Source organism: Oncorhynchus kisutch, linkage group LG6 (assembly GCF_002021735.2).
Source record: "Oncorhynchus kisutch isolate 150728-3 linkage group LG6, Okis_V2, whole genome shotgun sequence".
Lineage (NCBI taxonomy): Eukaryota > Metazoa > Chordata > Actinopteri > Salmoniformes > Salmonidae > Oncorhynchus > Oncorhynchus kisutch.
The window spans coordinates 38236256-38255625 of record NC_034179.2 but is presented as its reverse complement, the minus strand read 5'-3'; the positions used below and the strand labels follow the sequence as shown (position 1 = coordinate 38255625).

The 19370-nt window shown below is 44.7% G+C and overlaps 1 protein-coding gene across 1 annotated transcript; it reads left to right on the top strand.

Annotated features, from left to right (window-relative positions):
* Window positions 1-2618: 2618 nt before the first annotated feature.
* Window positions 2619-18223, top strand: LOC109892143 (ras-like protein family member 10B). Its single transcript, XM_020484574.2, has 3 exons — window positions 2619-3003; window positions 9222-9346; window positions 17760-18223. The coding sequence occupies exons 1-3, from the start codon at window positions 2782-2784 to the stop codon at window positions 18028-18030; spliced, it is 618 nt and encodes a 205-aa protein (XP_020340163.1). The 5' UTR covers window positions 2619-2781; the 3' UTR covers window positions 18031-18223.
* The last annotated feature ends 1147 nt before the right edge of the window (window positions 18224-19370 follow it).

Here is a 19370-nt window from a genome sequence, read left to right as displayed (position 1 = left end):
CCTACACATCACCTTCTATATTCAAACAAAGTAGAAATTTTATAGACAAATGGGCAGCATCATGCGCATGTCAGTCCTCTAGAACGTAAATGTAGTCTTCCTAGTAGGACTGCAATAATGAGGTCGAGCAAGAGTCGACTCATATGACTCCAACCACAGGAGTCTGAGTCGAGCAAGAGTCGACTTTTTTAGACTCCAAAATCCAGGAGTTGTGCACCACTAAGTAAAAGATTGCGAAAGGTGACTTGGGCCAGACAGGTATGTGGCACGTGGTTACTTAGCAACAGTGTCAAAATATACTGTTGCTAAGAAACAGCCTCCTTACTTCCCATCGGGTTCACATGTTTCTCAACACATTTGAGTTAATACTAAGGTAGCCTAGTGGTTAGAGCGTTGGGCCAGTAACCGAAAAGGTTGCTAGATCGAATCCCTGAGCTGACAAGGTAAAAATCTGTCGTTCTGCCCCTGAACAAGGCAGTTAAACCACTGTTCCTAGGCGGTCATTGTAAATAAGACTTTGTTCTTAACTGACTTTCCTAGTTAAATAAATAAAAATACTGTAGAAGAAAGTCAACGACCTAGGCTATTCAGATGGAAAATCAATGCATGTCGGTTACTTCTGATGTAAGAACCCCAGGCACTGTGTAGAAACCAAATGGATATTTTCAGTATTATTTTTAATAGTCAAAAAGCAAAGCACGCTGGTTCATGTGTGTCGCACACACAGGGTCACTAAAAATTCCTCAAAACTCCCAAGTGTTCTGGAAATGTTAAAAAGAGATAGGACTATAACTCAAATTTCAGTTAACCTACCTTTATCTGACACACATCTCTGACAGTGGCAACCCTTTTTATTCTCGTGCGGACCGACCTTTCCCTAAAAGGCTAGATTATTCACAACATATCGGCTGTCGGTTGTTAACATCTCATCTGACAATGAATCTACAGCAGACGTGATGTGATAGCCCTACATTAGCCTACACACTTTAAGGTCTCACCCCTTTTTGCTGCCTGTAATATCTGACAGGCGTTTAGAACGCGTGCCGCCTCTCCACTATCGAGAGAGGACGTTTTATCTTTAGGACTCTTCACTGTATCCACCTGAGCCACTTATCTTTCAGTGGGAAGCCAACGAATGAGGTTATACACACATCAGCATCACCGCAGGTGTATCCGCAGCAGCACTTTGGAATCTACACATTTCACCGCATCGACACCATACTTGTGCGCACGGTAAGATTGTAGTAGCCTATTATTTCTAATGATGTTTACTGATGTGGAGTTGTTTAGAGATGCAGCTAAGGTTGTCTATTTAGATGAATTTTATCCTTCATTTTGTACAGATCTACCTGCTTTCATTCTCACAAAGTTGGGATGTAATTCTGATGCCTAAGTTTATTTTAGCATTTCATGAAAACCCATCAGCTAACCATAAAGCCTATCAAAAGATGGTGGCAACATTTTTTTGTTTTTTAAATATGTGATTGTGCTATTTTGCTTGATCAAATAGCATACTAGGCTACTGGAATTCTTTCACCCAATATTGATTCATTTTGTGCATTTAGTTTCTACGTTGGTGAGTATGTCTTTGCGCAGTTACTCATGTCGGTTCCGTGTAGTTTTTGGATGATATTAGATATTAGTCTACTAATTCGGGTAGGCCTATATATTTGGGTTCTGGTGGTGTAAGACAGTTGAATTAAACTCGCGAGGCATACAGTATACTAAGTGTTATTCTTCAAGAATCAATGGTTATATATCATTAATAAAATAATCTAAGAATGGATGTAGCAACTGCAGATTTTCCATTTAATTTGTTGGAATGACAACTTGTTTGGATGGTGATTGTTGTCTTCTAAAAAAAATAAGTTAATGATGATTATGCAGCTTCAGATATAGTATTGGTGGGAATTTTATGAAATTTAGAGAGATTATTGTAGTTGTGCTCATTTCGTAGATTAATCACTCAACATTTTTTCAAGTCATTAATGGGATCAGTGCATGTAGCTGTTCAAAAATAAATCTTAGTCTAGTCTCTTAATGCTCTACTGGCTCCAAAACGGCAAGGGAGAGTTGTAGCATCTCCAATAAACCATCTGGAAGACAATACACTGATTTAAGTGACTAAATAAATATTTTGTCACATTTCATTCAAGCTTACAATTTTGTCAATCTCATTCAGAGTACACAGTGACGTCTTTGGTTTTCACAGAATATCTTATTTAATCTTCTCAGTGTCCTTGTGTATAGGATTTCTATTTTTAGTTGGTTGCTTAGCAGCATAGTGCTTTTGTTTCCCTTTTGTAGATGAATGAAAGGCATGCAGTGGTAAAAATAATGCACTTTCCAAAAGAACCTCTACTTTCATGTACAAGTACAGAGTGATCCAGGAAATGGTGGAGCGATTTCTGCACAGTGCATCTTTAAGCTCCAAATGAACTTAATAACCCATACCTGTTTGGTGTGTTCCCCCTTTCTGTCTTCCTCCTACTCTCTTTCTCAAATCTCGCTCTTCCAATCTCTTCAATCCCACTACCTCCCCCTCGCTCTCTTTACCTCTCACTCCCCAATTCCCTTTTCTACCCTCTCTCCTCCCCCAATCCTCTAGTATGATAGGGGGTGTTGGTGGCCTATGAATGGGGCTGAGCGTGCACCCCACCACCACACCTGCCTCTGCACCCGTGGGGACTATGCGTTGCACAACCCTGAATGCACTAGCCGGTGGTTTGCGAGAACAGGGAAGGGGGTGGAACGTCGGCAGGGGGTCAAGGGGGGCTCAGCATGCCCCCTCCCTTCCGCATCGCTGTGCTGGGGGCGCAGGGTGTGGGCAAGACTGCCATCGTGCAGCGCTTCCTCCACGATGACTACAGCGAGGCGCCTGTCCCGGCAACCAGCTGTGCCCGCCAGGTCCACCTGTCGGCTGCCGTGCTCAATGGCCACGTGCACAACTTGCAGATCACTGACTATCCTGCAATCACCAGCTTCCCCTGCAGCTCACTGCAGGTACTGTCCCACTGAAGCACAATAGTGATGGGAACTGATGTGTGTGGCAGGTTAGACATTGTAGCAAGGTGAAAGGTCCAGTTTAATGTCAGGAGATGAGGAGAGGAATCCACTGTCAGTGGGTTCATCTTAATAGAGTGGTTTCCTTCTGCTTTGATGCTATCTGTTCCCTGCTATCTAAATGTATCTACATTTGCATAACATACACACACACACACACACATAGATCTGACAGGAGTAGATAAGAGGACAACCTGCTCTCTGTATTCACCTGGAATGTAATTTCTCCTCAAGTTCAAATACACTGTATATACAACAGTATGTGGACACCTTTAAATGAGTGGATTTGGCTATTTCAGCCACACCCGTTGCTGACGTGTATAAAATCAACCACACAGCCATGCAATCTCCATAGCCAAACATTGGCAGTAGAATGGCCTTACTGAAGAGCTCAGTGACTTTCAACGTGGCACTGTCATAGGATGCCACCTTCCAACAAGTCAGTTCGTCAAATTTCTGCCCTGCTAGAGGTTCCCCGGTCAACTGTAAGTGCTGTTATTGGGAAGTGGAAATGTCTAGGAGCAACAACAGCTCAGCCACAAAGTGGTAGGCCACACAAGCTCACAGAATGGGATGGCCAAGTGCTGAAGAGCGTAGCGCATAAAAATCGTCTGTCCTTGGTTGCAACACTCACTACCGAGTTCCAAACTGCCTCTGGATGCAACTTCAGCACAATAACTGTTTGTTGGGAGCTTCATGAAATTAGTTTCCATGGCAAAACTTAGACTTACATAAGCCTAAAATCACCATGCACAATGCCAAGCATCGGCTGGAGTGGTATAAAGGACATTGGACTTTGGAGCAGTGGAAACGCGTTCTCTGGAGTGATGAATCACGCTTCACCATCTGGCAGTCCCACGGATGAATCTGGTAGTTTGGTGACACCCTGTACACAGAGGTTGGGCAAAAACCCAGCCCTGGAAGTTTCTCATCCTCAGTTGGCCAAGAGGTACTGCTGAGATAGTGGATTCCATCAACCCCAGCACTCGGAGGCATGTCTTGAACGTGACCGAGCGCCTCCTGTTGAACAAGGAGAGGCACTATCAGAACGGCATGATGCAGTCCTCCGAGGGTGTCCGAGAGAGAATCCAGCATTACGCCTTGGTACTATCTGAGTTGGCACCAAATAGATCCTTTTCTGATTGATCTTGAACCATATGCTTTGTGTTTGGTACCACTTGCAAAGCAGGTAATCATCTGTATAGGACACCTCAGCCCCTTGATTCTCAGTGGTGTGAATGTTTCCTCTACACACTTTCTGAACGATCAGGGAGCTAGCGCAATCCCAAATGGTATTCATAGACTGTGCCTTCAAAAGAAAACCTTAAAAACCTCCTGTCCTGCAGGTCGACTGAGGTGAACCAGTCACCTCAATGAAACGACAGAGACAGCATGTTGAATGTAAGCATATGCAACTTTGTCAGATAGCTGTTTAGCACCCATCGCCCCAGAACTGGGGAGAACTACTCCCATGTTTTTGTGAACAAGGAAGTACCGGGTGTAGAAGCCAAGGTGGCTCTCTGCCGCATGTATAGCCCGATAGTTTCTTTGCATAATCAAGAGGAGATTTTCTGCTTTAGTATGTGTGCCGAGTCGCCAGTCGCTGCTGAGTCCAAAATTCTGCTTGAACTTGAGCCGGGGGGAGAGCCGTGGCATAACGGGCACTCGGGGGTAGAGTAGATTCCCTCCATCTTCCTTGAGAGTGAACGCATTAGAATGGGTCGCAGCACAAAGGGAAGGGTTCTACCCAAGAGTCTGTGCTCCACTGGAGAGGTGGCAGGCCAGAACTTGGAGTGAACTGTTGGCTGCCCTTCTCTGCACCAGGGAGCGTACCCCTAGGTCGGGCACCCCTTCTTCACTGCATGGGAATCAAATGGGCGGTACCTTGATGCGGCTGCAGAAAATGACAGGTTTCCCTATTGGCGGTGCCTGTTTGGGAATCCGAACTGTGGGGTCGGTGCATGCTGTGTCACTGGAAGCCTCCTGCGGAAAGCCCTGGTGCCAGCGAATTGGTCTGGGTTAGGCTTTTTGATAGCTAGAAGATTATGCATCTCTAGCATTAAATTGGTCTGATAAACCAGCAGTATGGTTGTAACATTCAACTGCCATATAGGACGTGCGGTAGACATGTAAACCTTCTGGTAGATGGACATGAAGAAGTGTTCCCTCTTACCAGGGAGAGAAGTGCCTGTTAGTGACGAGGAACTGTGTTTGAGGTGGTTGGTCAGTGATGGCTCGACCACCGATGGCTTGCCGAGGCCCAGCTCCTCCATGTCCTTGAAATTCATGCTGGCAAAAAGTCAGGTTTGGACCTTGTCGGTCGAGGGTTTGTCCCAATTGCGTTTGGCTTCCGCTATGCAAGCTGGGATAGCTGGGAGGAGTTGCTTGCTTGGGGCGGTGCGAGAGGGGAGTTTCCGTCCATCGTACCAGTCCATCTCTGCGCTGCCACTTCCCATGAGTTTGGGGCACTCAATATTGAGTCTGGTCGCTGCCTGTTTGCAGACATCAAGGAGCGAATATCTATCATCCGCCATCGATGCTCCGCTAAGGGTGAAATAGGGACTAGAGGTAACAGCTTGCACCTCTTCGTGCTCTTCTTCCTCTGCTGTTTGGAGGAGGTTGGTCATGCCCTCGCCATCGCCATTGGGTCTGTGAAGTAGTCTCCCTACCCGAAGGCAGTGTGTGAAATGAGCCACATAGGGCTGATCAGCACACTCTCTGGCAGCAAAAAAACTGCCGGAGAGTGTTAGCGGTATAAAAAAACACAATGGATGCATGACTGGGGATTATTGAACACTGCTTCTGCGTGTTCGAGACCTAGGCAGACTTCCTTGCCAGCTATGGTTGCTCCGTATGGGCACGGTTGTGCTGGGACAGGGGCCGGGGTCTTGCTCGGTACCCATTGGGCTGAGCTAGCAGGCTCCATTGCTCCAAAAAATGGCTATCAAAGGGAAATGTAGAACAAAGGGAAACGTAACTCACGTTCGCCACTTGGGCTAGTAGCGTAGCTAATTACCATAGTGCTAACCAGATAAATAATTAGGTTAAAGGGATACTTCAGGATTTTGTCACTAAAGCCCTTGATCTACTTCCCCAGACAGATGAACTCGTGGATTCCATGTTTATGTCTCTGCATCCAGTATAAAGGAAGTTAGCGATAGTTTCACATGCCAATGCCAACTAGCGTTAGCGTAATGATTGGAAGTCTACAGGAACAGCAAACATTCCTACAAGCTTCCAGTTATTGCGCTAATGATAGTTAGCAACTTGCTCTAAATTGCACACAGACATACATTTTTTGATCCACGAGTTCATCTGACTCTGTGGAAGTAGATAAAATCATTGCCAAAATCACAAAGTATTACTTTTACAATGTGAATGTAGCTAGCTTTCGCCTCGTGTTAGCCAAAGAAAGCTAGCTCTATGTTGATCGTGACATGAACAAAAGTGTGGCTCTCATTCGGTAAGCAGAGAGCGAGCTAGTAATCCTACCCTTCCAGGTAAAAAAGCTAGTCGGTAGACTAGCTATCCAGGTTAGCTAAGCCCTGCAGCTAAGTTAGCTAAGTCTCAGCAACTAGCTGTGTGATGCTACAGTAGCTACCTAAGGAGACAAAGGAATAAAAATCAACTAAGCTAATTGTTACCCGAAGTGAAAACTTTCCTTTATGTAAAGTCACCCAACACAGAAGAGGAGAGCTAGCTAGAGTATAACTCTTTTGTGAGAAGAGAATGATCAGAGGGCGGCCGAGTGGCTCTTTAGTATTAAGGGAGGAGCTACCTCATTTGCCACTCAACCTGTCTGGGTCAGACAGATGTGTATGATTGGTTCTTCGAACTACTTAGAGTTTCTGGTGAATCCCATTGTGAGATATTGAAACAAATAATTCAAAGAGAACCCCTGTTTGGGGTAAAACTTCAATCACTTCACATTTCACACTCTACTGATAATTTATACAACCTGGTCTCAGAGCATTTCGCATGATTCTGTACATAAATCTGATACACTCCATTTACAGTAAACAAAAATATAAACGTAGTACGTCCAACAAGCCTCACAAGCGCAGACCACGTGTAACTACGCCAGCCAGGTCCTCCACGTCCGGCTTCTTCACTTGCGGGAACGTCTGAGACAAGCCACCCAGATAGATGATGAAACTGTGGATTTGCACAACCAAATAATCACTGCACAAACTGACTGCAGTTTGGCATCGTAACCGACTTCAGTGGGCAAATACTCACCTTCGATGGCCACTGATATGCTGGCGAAGTGTGCTCTTCACCGATGAATCCCGGTTTCAACTGTAACCGGGCAGATGGCAGACAGCGTGTATGGAGTTGTGTGGGCGAGCAAACAGAGTGCCCCTTGTTGGCGGTGGGGTTATGGTATGGGCAGACATAAGCTAGAACACAATTGCATTTTATCAATGGCAATTTGAATGCCCAGATATACCGTGATGAGATCCTGAGGCCCACTGTCGTGCCATTCATCCACCACCACCACCTTTCAGCATGATAATGCACGGCCCCATGAAAATAAAAGAGAGCCGCACACTCTAGGAGCTCAGATGCAAAAATGTAATACCAACGTTTCGACAGCCAAGATGTCTTCATCAGGGTATAATCACAAACACTGCGGGATAACTAGTTTATATAGTGTCAAAAGACACAGGTGTCTGTAATCAAATATTAAAATGTCATACAAAGAACAGCATACAAACAAATGGATAGCATACTATCATAGATTAATTTAACTACACAAGTTTACAAACAATTACAATGGCAAAATCACAATAATCACAAGAATGGCTTCAGATCAAAGTCTACGTTGAGACCGAAGGGCGCAAGGGTCTTTAAATTAAAGATCCAGGCAGCCTCTCGTTTTAACAATAAATTATCAAGGTCACCCCCTCTCCTAGGGAGGGTGACATGTTCAATGCCAATCTAACGCAGAGATGAAATCGAGTGGCCTGCCTCCAAGAAGTGGGCCGCAACTGGATAAGTAAAGTTTTTACACCTAATGGTGCTAAGATGCTCTGAGATACGTACTTTTAATTCGCGCTTTGTTTTACCTACATCATTTTTACCACAAGGACAATGCACGGCCCCATGTCACAATGATCTATACACAATTCCTGAAAGCGGAAAATGTCTCAGTTCTTCCATGGCCTGCATACTCAGTAGACATGTCACCCATTGTGCATGTTTGGGATGCTCTGGATTGACATGTATGATGGCGTGTTCCAGTTCCTGCCAATATCCAGCAATTTTGCACAGCCATTGATGAGGTGTGGGACAACATTCCACAGGCCACAATCAACAGCCTGATCAACACGCACATACAGCTAACATTAGCAAGCTAGCTAACGTTAGTCACATAGCTATAATTTGGAACATATCATACGTTTAGCACATTTGTTACAGATTGTATGTTTCGCAAATTCGTCAAATTCGTAACTTATAACACATTTTTTAAATGTGTAACTTATTGTATGTTTTGCAATTTCGTATTATATAATATGAATTGTAATTCGTAAACATATCATATGAAATGGAGTGTCTCGGATTTGCGTACAGAATAATTATACGAAATGCTCTGAGACCAGGTTGATTTATAAAGTAATCAGTGTTTAATTTGCACTGTGGAGGTGCTTGAGGTGTTTTTGAAAAGCTATCCAAGGCAAGCCCTAGCTTGCAAACAATATTTCTCACAGTGAGGAGCCAATTATAAAGCAGAAATTAAATTACAAAAAGTTTGAATTCAATAATAGAGCAGATTATGTTCTGGTCATATTGATCAGACAGTAAGCTATGTTGCAAGTCATTTAAACAAATTAACTAGACTAAAATCATTCTCAAAAGCTGTGTGTGTGTGTGCGTGCATGAGTGTGTACAGAATATGTGAAAACTATTGGTCTCCATGCATCTATTTAAAATAACATTCCCAGACAAATTAAACATTTTTAAAACAGTGCCATCAGATTTTACTAGACAAAGGGAAGGTTAATTTGTGTTGCTTCGTAATGAGAGATCTCCCTATGTCTTCTCTCCTCCCTCCTGTCTCCTTTCCTCCCCTTTCTATTCTTGCTAAAATGTTATTCTAGACATTTTTATTCTCCTTTCTTCACTTTTCTATCTTCTTCCCCCCCTCCCTCCTCCAGGAGTGGACAGACACCTGCTGCAGAGGAATCCGCAGCGCTCACGTCTACATCCTGGTCTATGACATCTGCTGCTTCGACAGCTTCGAATACGTCAAGACTATGCGCCAGCAGATCCTAGAGACCAGGTGAGGACACGGCCTGCATGACAAATAGGGACCAGCTCCAGCTGGCACCGGTTCTTTGAACAGATGTAATTACAGCTCGCTATGCAATCAGGAGCCCCCACCGCCACACGCACAGAGAACATTTGTTTAACATTTGGACTGAAATCAACATGAGTGGCTCAGACTGCCATGGTCAAGTGTCTTCATAATCACTTTGGCTTTTCTTCACAATTCCTCTATTGTATTTGTTTTCTCTATTGTACAAAAGTTATTTTGAATTCGGTATCCAATGGATGTTGCTGGAAGCGAAAGGCAGTGTGGAGTGTTGTGATGAAAACAGTTTTAACAACACCCACTCTACAGAAACTCACTATACACTAGACACTCAGCAGACATTCACTCACTTGTTAAAACAATAGTCTTTCACAGTGGTTATCTTACCATAATAAAATAAGTTGAGTCACAGTCTGAAATAACCATTTTATTTCACCTCTATTTAACCAGGTAGGCTAGTTGAGAACAAGTTCTCATTTACAACTGTGACCTAAAGCAAATTACAATATAGCAATTAAACACTGGAGTGATAGATGTGCAGAAGATGAGTGTGCAAGTAGAGATACTGAGGTGCAAAGGAGAAAAGTAAATCAAATAAATAACAATATGGGGATGAGGTAGTTGGATGGACAATTTACAGATGGGCTATGTACAGGTGCAGTGATCTGTGAGCTGCCCTGACAGCTGGTGCTTAAATCTAGTGAGGGAGATTTTTGCAGTTCGTTTCAGTCATTGGCAGCAGTGAACTGGAAGGAAAGGCAGCCAAAGTAGGAATAGGCTTTGGGGGTGACCAGTGAAATATACCTGCTGGAGCGCTTGCTGCGGGTGGGTGCTGCTATGGTGACCAGTGAGTTGAGATAAGGCGGGGCTTTAACTAGCAAAGACTTATAGATGACCTGGAGCCAGTGGGTTTGGCGACGAATATGAAGCAAGGGCCAGCCAACGAAAGCCTACAGCTCGCAGTGGTGGGTAGTATATGGGGCTTTGGTGACAAAACGGATGGCACTGTGATAGACTGCATCCAATTTGTTGAGTAGGGTGTTGGAGGCTATTTTGTAAATGACATCGCCGAAGTCAAGGATCAGTAGGATAGTCAGTTTTACGAGGGTATGTTTGGCAGCATGAGTGAAGGATGCTTTGTTGCAAAATAAGCCAATTCTAGATTTAATTTTGGATTGGAGATGCTTAATGTGAGTCTGGAAGTGGAGTTTACAGTCTAACCAGACCCCTAGGTATTTGTAGATGTTCTGGATAGCGTCGAACAACAACATTGATGTATATGCTGATTCGGTGAGCGAGTATATTAGCAAGTGCATCGGTGATGTTGTACCCACGGCAACAATTAAAACCTTCCCCAACCAGAAACTGTGGATTGATGGAAGCATTTGTGCAAAACTGAAAGCGCGAACCACTGCTTTTAATCAGGGCAAGGCGACCAGAAACATGACGGAATACAAACAGTGTAGCTATTCCCTCCGCAAGGCAATCAAACAAGCTAAGTGTCAGTATAGAGACAAAGTAGAGTCGCAATTCAACGGCTCAGACACGAGAGGTATGTGGCAGGGTCTACAGTCAATCACGGACTACAAAAAGAAAACCAGCCTCATTGCGAACCCCGATGTCTTGCTCCCAGACAAACAAAAAAAATTCTTTGCTTGCTTTGAGGACAATACAGTGCAACCGACACGACCCGCTACCAAAACCTGCGATCTCTCCTTCACCGCAGCCAACGTGAGTAAAACATTTAAACGTGTTAACCCTTGTAAGGCTGCCGGCCCAGATGGCATCCCTGGCTGCGTCCTCAGAGCATGCGCAGACCAGCTGGCTGGTGTGTTTACGGACATATTCAACCAATCCCTATCCCAGTCTGCTGTTCCCACATGCTTCAAGAGGGCCACCATTGTTCCTGTTCCCAAGAAAGCTAAGGTAACTGAGCTAAACGACTATCGCCCTGTAGCACTCTTCTGTCATCATGAAGTACTTTGAGAGACTAGTCAAGAATCATATCACCTCCATCCTATCTGACACCCTAGACCCACTCCAATTTACGTACCGCACCTATAGGTCAACAGACGACGCAATCACATTGCACACTGCCCTAACCCATCTGGACAAGAGGAATACCTATATAAGAATGTTGTTCATTGACTACAGCTCAGCATTTAACACCATAGTACCCTCCAAACTCGTCATTAAGCTTGAGACCCTGGGTCTCGAACCCCGTCCTGTGCAACTGGGTCCTGGATTTTCTGACGGGCTGCCCCCAGGTGGTGAGGGTAGGAAACAAGGATCAGATATTACTACATGGTCGGAACTAGAATCACAAGCATTTCATTATTAACATCTTGAGTTGAGTTTGAGTTGAGTTTATTTTTATTTTTACAGGGACAGTGCACATTAATCAACATTTCAGTAAAAGTGCCGGTTTTAGCCAACCGGCTAATTTTCAACCGCAGTCCCTGGGCAGGTTATTAAAAACAATTACAATATAGACAATAGCAACATAGAACAAGCAAGACATAGCAACATAGGACAAGCAAGACATAGCAACATAGGACAAGCAAGACGTAGCATACAGACAGAGCACCATAGGACAAGCAAGACGTAGCATACAGACAGAGCAGAATAAAACAAAAAGCAGCAAGACAAAATTCATAAAAGCAACAAAGTGTTTCCACACCTCACAAGCTACAGACAACAGACAACATGGAGAGTGGCAACACACAGCTAGGGACCATGTTCACAAATCTGATTGACCTTTAGCCATGTCTTCAAGCATTTTGTGAAAGTGTGATATGTGGTGCAGTTATGTGTGTCTGATGGCAGTGTATTCCAGACATGGGAAGCTCTCACAGAGAATGCAGATTTACTAAAGGTGCTTTTCCTTAGGGGAACTATACAGTCACCTCTCATGGCAGACCTTGTGGATCTGCTGCCATATGTCTGGGTTTTCTGTTTAACAAAAATATTGAGTGGAGGGGGAGCCAGGCCATTGAGGATCTTGAATACAAGACATGCGTCGGTGTATTGCACAAGATTTTCCCAACTCAAGAGCTCATGCTTTCTAAGGATGTGACAATGATGATGGCTATTGGGCTTCCTATCAAGCACTTTGAGAGCCTGTTTGTCGACAGACTGAATAGGTTTTAATGTTGTACAGCAAGCTTGGGCCCAACTAGTCAAGCAGTATGTTAAGTGGGGGAGTATCATAGATTTGAAGTACAGTTTTGCTACCTCTGTAGTCAAACAATTTCGTATAAATCGGAAATTAGCTAGGTTGGATTTGGTTATTTGAATTACCTTTTTCACATGCTTTTTAAAAGAGAAGTTGGAATCAAGTATGATGCCAAGGTACTTAAAATCGGATACCACCTGGAGCTTCTCCCCTGACACATAGACATCTGGCTCAGTAGCATATGTTGCCCTCTTGTGAAAAACATCTGCTAACCATGTGAATGTAACTAATAAAATGTGATTTGATGTCCACATATTCTAAGTCAGAACCGTCCAGAGTAGTGATGCTGGATTGGCGGGCAGGTGCTGGTAGCGATCGGTTGAAGAGCATGCATTTAGTTTTACTTGCATTTAAGAGCAGTTGGAGGCCACGGAAGGAGAGTTGTATGGCATTGAAGCTCGATAGGAAGTTAGTTAACACAGTGTCCAAAGAAGGGCCAGAAGTATACAGAATGGCATCGTCTGCTTAGAGGTGGATCAGAGAATCACCAGCAGCAAGAGCGACATCATTGATGTATACAGAGAAAAGAGTCGGCGCGAGAATTGAACCTTGTGGCACCCCCATAGAGACTGCCAGAGGACCAGACAACAGGCCCTCCAATTTGACACACTGAGCTCTATCTGAGAAGTAGTTGGTGAACCAGGCGAGGCAGCCAATTGAGAAACCAAGCCTGTTGAAACTGCCGATAAGAATGTGGTGATTGACAGATTTGAATGCCTTGGCTCGGTTGAATACAGCTGCACAGTATTGTCTCTTATCGATGGAGGTAATGATATCATTTAGGACCTTGAGCATGTCTGAGGTGCACCCATGACCAGCTCGGAAACCAGATTGCATAGCGGAGAAGGTACGGTGGGATTTGAAATGGTTGGTGATCTGTTTGTTAACTTGGCTTTCGAAGACCTTAGAAAGGCAGGGTAGGATAGATATAGGTCTGTAGCAGTTTGGGTCTAGAGTGTCTCCCCCTTTGAAGAGGGGGATGACCGTGGCAGATTTCCAATCTCTGGGTATCTCCGACGATACGAAAGAGAGGTTGAACAGGCTAGTAATAGGGGTTGCAACCATCTCGGCTGATAATTTTAGAAAGAGAGGGTCCAGATTGTCTAGCCCTGCTGATTTGTAGGGATCCAGATTTTGCAGCTCTTTCAAAACATCAGCTATTTGGATTTGGGTGAAGGAAAAATGGTGGAGGCTTGGGCAAGTTGCTGTGGGGGTGTGCAGGGCTGTTGACCAGGGTAGGGTGGCCAGGTGAGGAGCGTGGGCAGCTGTAGAAAAATGCTTATTGACATTCTCAATTATAGTGGATTTAAATTGGTGATGACAGTGTTTCCTAGCCTCAGTGCAGTGGGCAGCTGGGAGGAGCTAATCTTGTTCTCCATGGACTTTACAGTGTCCCAGAACTTTTGGAGTTTGTGCTGCGGGATGCAAATTTCTGTTTGAAAAAGCTAGCCTTTGCTTTCCTAACTGCCTGTGTACATTGGTTCCTAACTTCCCTGAAAAGTTGCATATCGTGGGGGCTATTCGATGCTAATGCAGTAAGCTACAGGATGTTTTGTGCTGGTGAAGGGCAGTCAGATCTGGAGTGAACCACGGGCAATATCTATTCCTGGTTATACATTTTTTGAACAGGGCATGCTTATTTAAGATTGTGAGGAAAGCACTTTTAAAGAATAACCAGGCATCTTCTACTGACGGAATGAGGTAAATATCCTTCCAGGTTACCCGGGCCAGGTCGATTATAAAGGCCTGCTCACTGAAGTGTTTTAGGGAGCGTTTGACAGTGATGAGGGGTGGTCGTCAGACCGCAGACCCATTACGGACGCAAGCAATTAGGCAGTGATCACTGAGATCCTGGTTGAAGACAGAGGTGTATTTGGAGGGCAGGTTGGATAGGATGATACCTATGAGGTTGCTTGTGTTTACGGATTTGGGGTTGTACCTGGTAGGTTCATTGATCATTTGTGTGAGATCGAGGGCATCAAGCTTAGATTGTAGGATGGCCGGGCTGTTAAGCATGTCCCAGTTTAGGTCACCTATCAGCACAAACTTTGAAGGTAGATGGGTGGCAATCAAGTCACATATGGTGTTGAGGGCACAGCTGGGGGCAGAAGGTGGTCTATAGTAAGCGGCAACGGTGAGAGACTTGTTTCTGGAAAGGTGGATTTTTAAAAGTAGAAGCTCAAATTGTTTGGACACAGACCTGGATAATAAGACAGAACTCTGCAGGCTCGCTCTGCAGTAGATTGCAACTCCACCCACTTTGGCAGTTCTATCTTGTCGGAAAATGTTATAGTTAGGAATGGAAATTTCAGGGGTTTTGGTGGCCTTCCTAAACCAGGATTCAGACACGGCTAGGACACCAGGGTTGGCAGAGTGTGCTAAAGCAGTGAATAAAACAAACTTAGGGAGGAGGCTTGAAATGTTAACATGCATGAAACCAAGGATTTTACAATTACAGGAGTCAACAAATGAGAGCGCCTCGGGAATGGGAGTGAAGCTAGGCACTGCAGGGCCTGGATTAACCTCCACATCACCAGAGGAGCAGAGTAGGATAAGGGTACGGCTAAACGCTATAAGAACTGGTCGTCTAGTATGTTCGGAACAGAGAATAAAAGGAGCAGGTTTCTGGGCGCGGTAGAACAGATTCAATGCATAATGTACAGACAAAGGTATGGTAGGATGTGAATACAGTGGAGGTAAACCTAGGCATTGAGTAACGATAAGAGAGGTATTGTCTCTAGAGACAATTAAACCAGGTGAGGTCACCGCATGTGTGGGAGGTGGGACAAGAGGGTTAGCTGAGGCATATTGAGCAGGGCTAGAGACTCTACAGTGAAATAAGACAATAATCACTAACCAAAACAGCAATGGACAAGGCATATTGACATTGGGGAGAGGCAAAGGTTGCCGATTGATCATAGGGTCCAGTGAGTAGCTGGGCGGGCTGGAGACATGGCGATTCAGACAGCTAGCGGACCGGGGCTAGCAGATGGGCATTCAGGGGACGTCGCAACGGAGGAGCCTGTTGAAAAAAAAACCTTGGGCGGATTACGTCGGTAGTCCAGTCGTGATGGATCGGCTGGGCTCCGTATCGGCAATAAAAGGGGTCCTGGCCAATTGGCAAAATAGGTATTGTAGCCCAAGGAGTGGCTGATGGACCTCTTCAGCTAGCCGGGAGATGGACCTAGCATAGGCTAGCTCCAAGCTAATTGGTGCTTGCTTCAGGACAGAGATGTTAGCCAGGAGAAGCCAATCGGATAGCAGCTAGCTAGCTGCGATGATCCAGGTGAAGAGGTTCAGAACTTGCGGTAGGAATCTGGAGATATGGAGGAAAAGAAGTCCGATAAGCTCTGGGTTGAATTATGCTGTGCAGACTGGAAGGAGTTGGCCGGGCTAAAGGTTAGCTGATGATTGCTAGCAGTGGCTAGCTGACTACTAGCTAGTAGCTAGTTAGCTGCTGTTGGGGGTTCTGGTTCTAAAGTAAAGAAAATAGCAGTACCATACCACATTGGGTGAGGCGGGTTGCAGGAGAGTATGTTGAAGTTGGGGTTAAGAAAAACCCAAAAAATGTATGCGAAGAAAAAATATATATAAAGATGTATACACGGGACACGACAAGACGAAAACAAAGACGCCTGACTGCTACGCCATCTTGGATTTCAAACTGCTATTGTAATAAAGACCTTGTAATATCTAACGTAGTATAAATTAGTTGTAATTCTTCATAACACACCATGGTGAAAATGTATCAAGGCATATGAGTTTTTGTAGATTTGGCCTAAACAATCCTCTCGGCCTCAGTTATTGGAAAGTCAATAACGCTTCCTTTTGAATTTGCAAATCGTATCTCCTTCGAGGCACTGGGATGTCAAAGTGGACGTAGGGTCATGGTGACGGTTACCTGTCATTGGCAGACGTGATGGATGTGAGGTGTAGTTGTCACATCAGCCTTGCTGGCTGCCGTCACATGGTGTGTGAGCATGAGGCCTTCAGTTAGCGCCCACTCTGACAGCGCCACGTGGCCAAGGCTACACAGAGGCTAATGGTGTCAGTGACAGCTACTTTCACAGCCATTCATCTCCCAGTCATCCATCTATGGCGTGGGCTCACCCAGTTATTATTATTATTATTATTATTATTATTATTACACACAAATTATTATACTTTTTAGATTTCCATGCTAAAGGTTTTAGCAGTAAATTCTTGTAAAATCAACGTTTGGAGCAGTGGTCTACATTTTAAAAAAATCAATACGAGAAGCAGAGTGGACAATCTCCCTCCATTGTCCTTTGCACATATTGTTGTCCCACACTATCATGTTGTTCATACTGTTAAAATTTAGCCTTTTGCTTTTAAGGAACTGACAGCTTAGGAAAAGGTATTTATTTCCTAGAAAAGAGGGAACTATCATCATATGGAAGAGACAAAAGCTGAATGAAGAGGCTTGGGGATGGGGAGAGGAGAGTGACACCCTGGGTTTTACTCACGTTTATCTGACGATGAGTCCCGGGATAGCAGGGAGAGCCCGGTGAGCCCAAGCCTAGTGGAGCAGTGAAGGAGAGACGGGGAATTACAGTCAGCCACAACAGAGATTAGAGAAAAACACACAATGAACACTCACCTCAGAAACCCAAGGTTTCAAACTTCCTCTGTACGAGGAAGTTTCCTCTTCCTCTGTTGTTTTTTTGACAAGTTGGGGATCTGTGGGATTTTAAACTTTCCCACGACAATAACTCATGGTTTCTCTCATGGTTTCTGTACTTTCGTTAGTAAATTTGTTGAAAATGTCTGGGTTTTCGGTCATGAATATATCCAGAAACAGCCCTTTATTCTCTCCTTACGAAGAGTCCATTTTGGCCAGGGTTAACAGGGCAGAGGATGTGATAACTCTGCTTTAATAGCATCAACTATAACATCATAAAAAACACTCAGGATATCTTTTTCAGATTTCTCTTGACTGGGTGTGAAGGTTAAAATCTTGGGGTACAAACCTGTCAGTCATAGCTAAGCCTTGCTTTTATGTTATGCTGTGTTTCTGTTTAAATGACTACAGAAAAGGAACCACTGTGTGTGCCTGGCTTTAGCTGACCACAGGTGTTTAACCTCTCATTCTCACTGTTTTTGTCTCTCTTTTCCTTTTTCCAGGGTGGTGGGCACAGGCGACACGCCCATCCTGATTGTGGGAAACAAACGGGACCTGCAGTGGGGGCGTGTCTTCCCCCGCCATAACGTGTCCGACCTGGTTAGGAAGAACTGGAAGTGCGGCTACGTGGAGTGTTCAGCTAAGTACAACTGGCACGTGCTGCTGCTGTTCGGGGAGGCTATGCGCAGTGTGGTCTGTGCCCGCTGCAAACACGTCCATGCCACCATTCGCTTTCAACGGGCACTGAGGAACGAACGCTGCGCCCTCATGTGATTTACTCAGTGACGAGGGACGGGCACCGGAGTGGCATTGAGGGCCATTGGTATAGAAAACCTCATTAGGAACAGCTGAGAATTATTGATGATCACTGTGACTGACTACCATGAGTGACCACGTTTCTGCCCAATGTGAAACTACAGTATTAAACATCCCTCTGTTTTGCTGCTGATACATGACGACATACAGTGGGGCAAAAAAGTATTTAGTCAGCCACCAATTGTGCAAGTTCTCCCACTTAAAAATATGAGAGACGCCTGTAATTTTCATCATAGGTACACTTCAACTATGACAGACAAAATGAGAAAAAAAATCCAGAAAATCACATTGTAGGATTTTTAATGAATTTATTTGCAAATTATGGTGGAAAATAAGTATTTGGTCAATAACAAAAGTTTTTCTTAATACTTTGTTATATACCCTTTGTTGGCAATAACAGAGGTCAAAGGTTTTCTGTAAGTCTTCACAAGGTTTTCACACACTGTTGCTGGTATTTTGGCCCATTCCTCCATGCAGATCTCCTCTAGAGTAGTGATGTTTTGGGGCTCCCTCCAAAGATTTTCTATGGGGTTGAGATCTGGAGACTGGCTAGGCCACTCCGGGACCTTGAAATGCTTCTTACGAAGCCACTCCTTCGTTGCCCGGGCGATGTGTTTGGGATCATTGTCATGCTGAAAGACCCAGCCACGTTTCATCTTCAATGCCCTTGCTGATGGAAGGAGGTTTTCACTCAAAATCTCACGATACATGGCCCCATTCATTCTTTCCTTTACACGGATCAGTCGTCCTGGTCCCTTTGCAGAAAAACAGCCCCAAAGCATGATGGTTCCACCCCAATGCTTCACAGTAGGTATGGTGTTCTTTGGATGCAACTCAGCATTCTTTGTCCTCCAAACACGACGAGTTGAGTTTTTACCAAAAAGTTATATTTTGGTTTCATCTGACCATATGCCATTCTCCCAATCTTCTTCTGGATCATCCAAATGCTCTCTAGCAAACTTCAGATGGGCCTGGACATGTACTGGCTTAAGCAGGGGGACACGTCTGGCACTGCAGGATTTGAGTCCCTGGCGGCGTAGTGTGTTACTGATGGTAGGCGTTGTTACTTTGGTCCCAGCTCTCTGCAGGTCATTCACTAGGTCCCCCCGTGTGGTTCTGGGATTTTTGCTCACCGTTCTTGTGATCATTTTGACCCCACGGGGTGAGATCTTGCGTGGAGCCCCAGATCGAGGGAGATTATCAGTGGTCTTGTATGTCTTCCATTTCCTAATAATTGCTCCCACAGTTGATTTCTTCAAACCAAGCTGCTTACCTATTGCAGATTCAGTCTTCCCAGC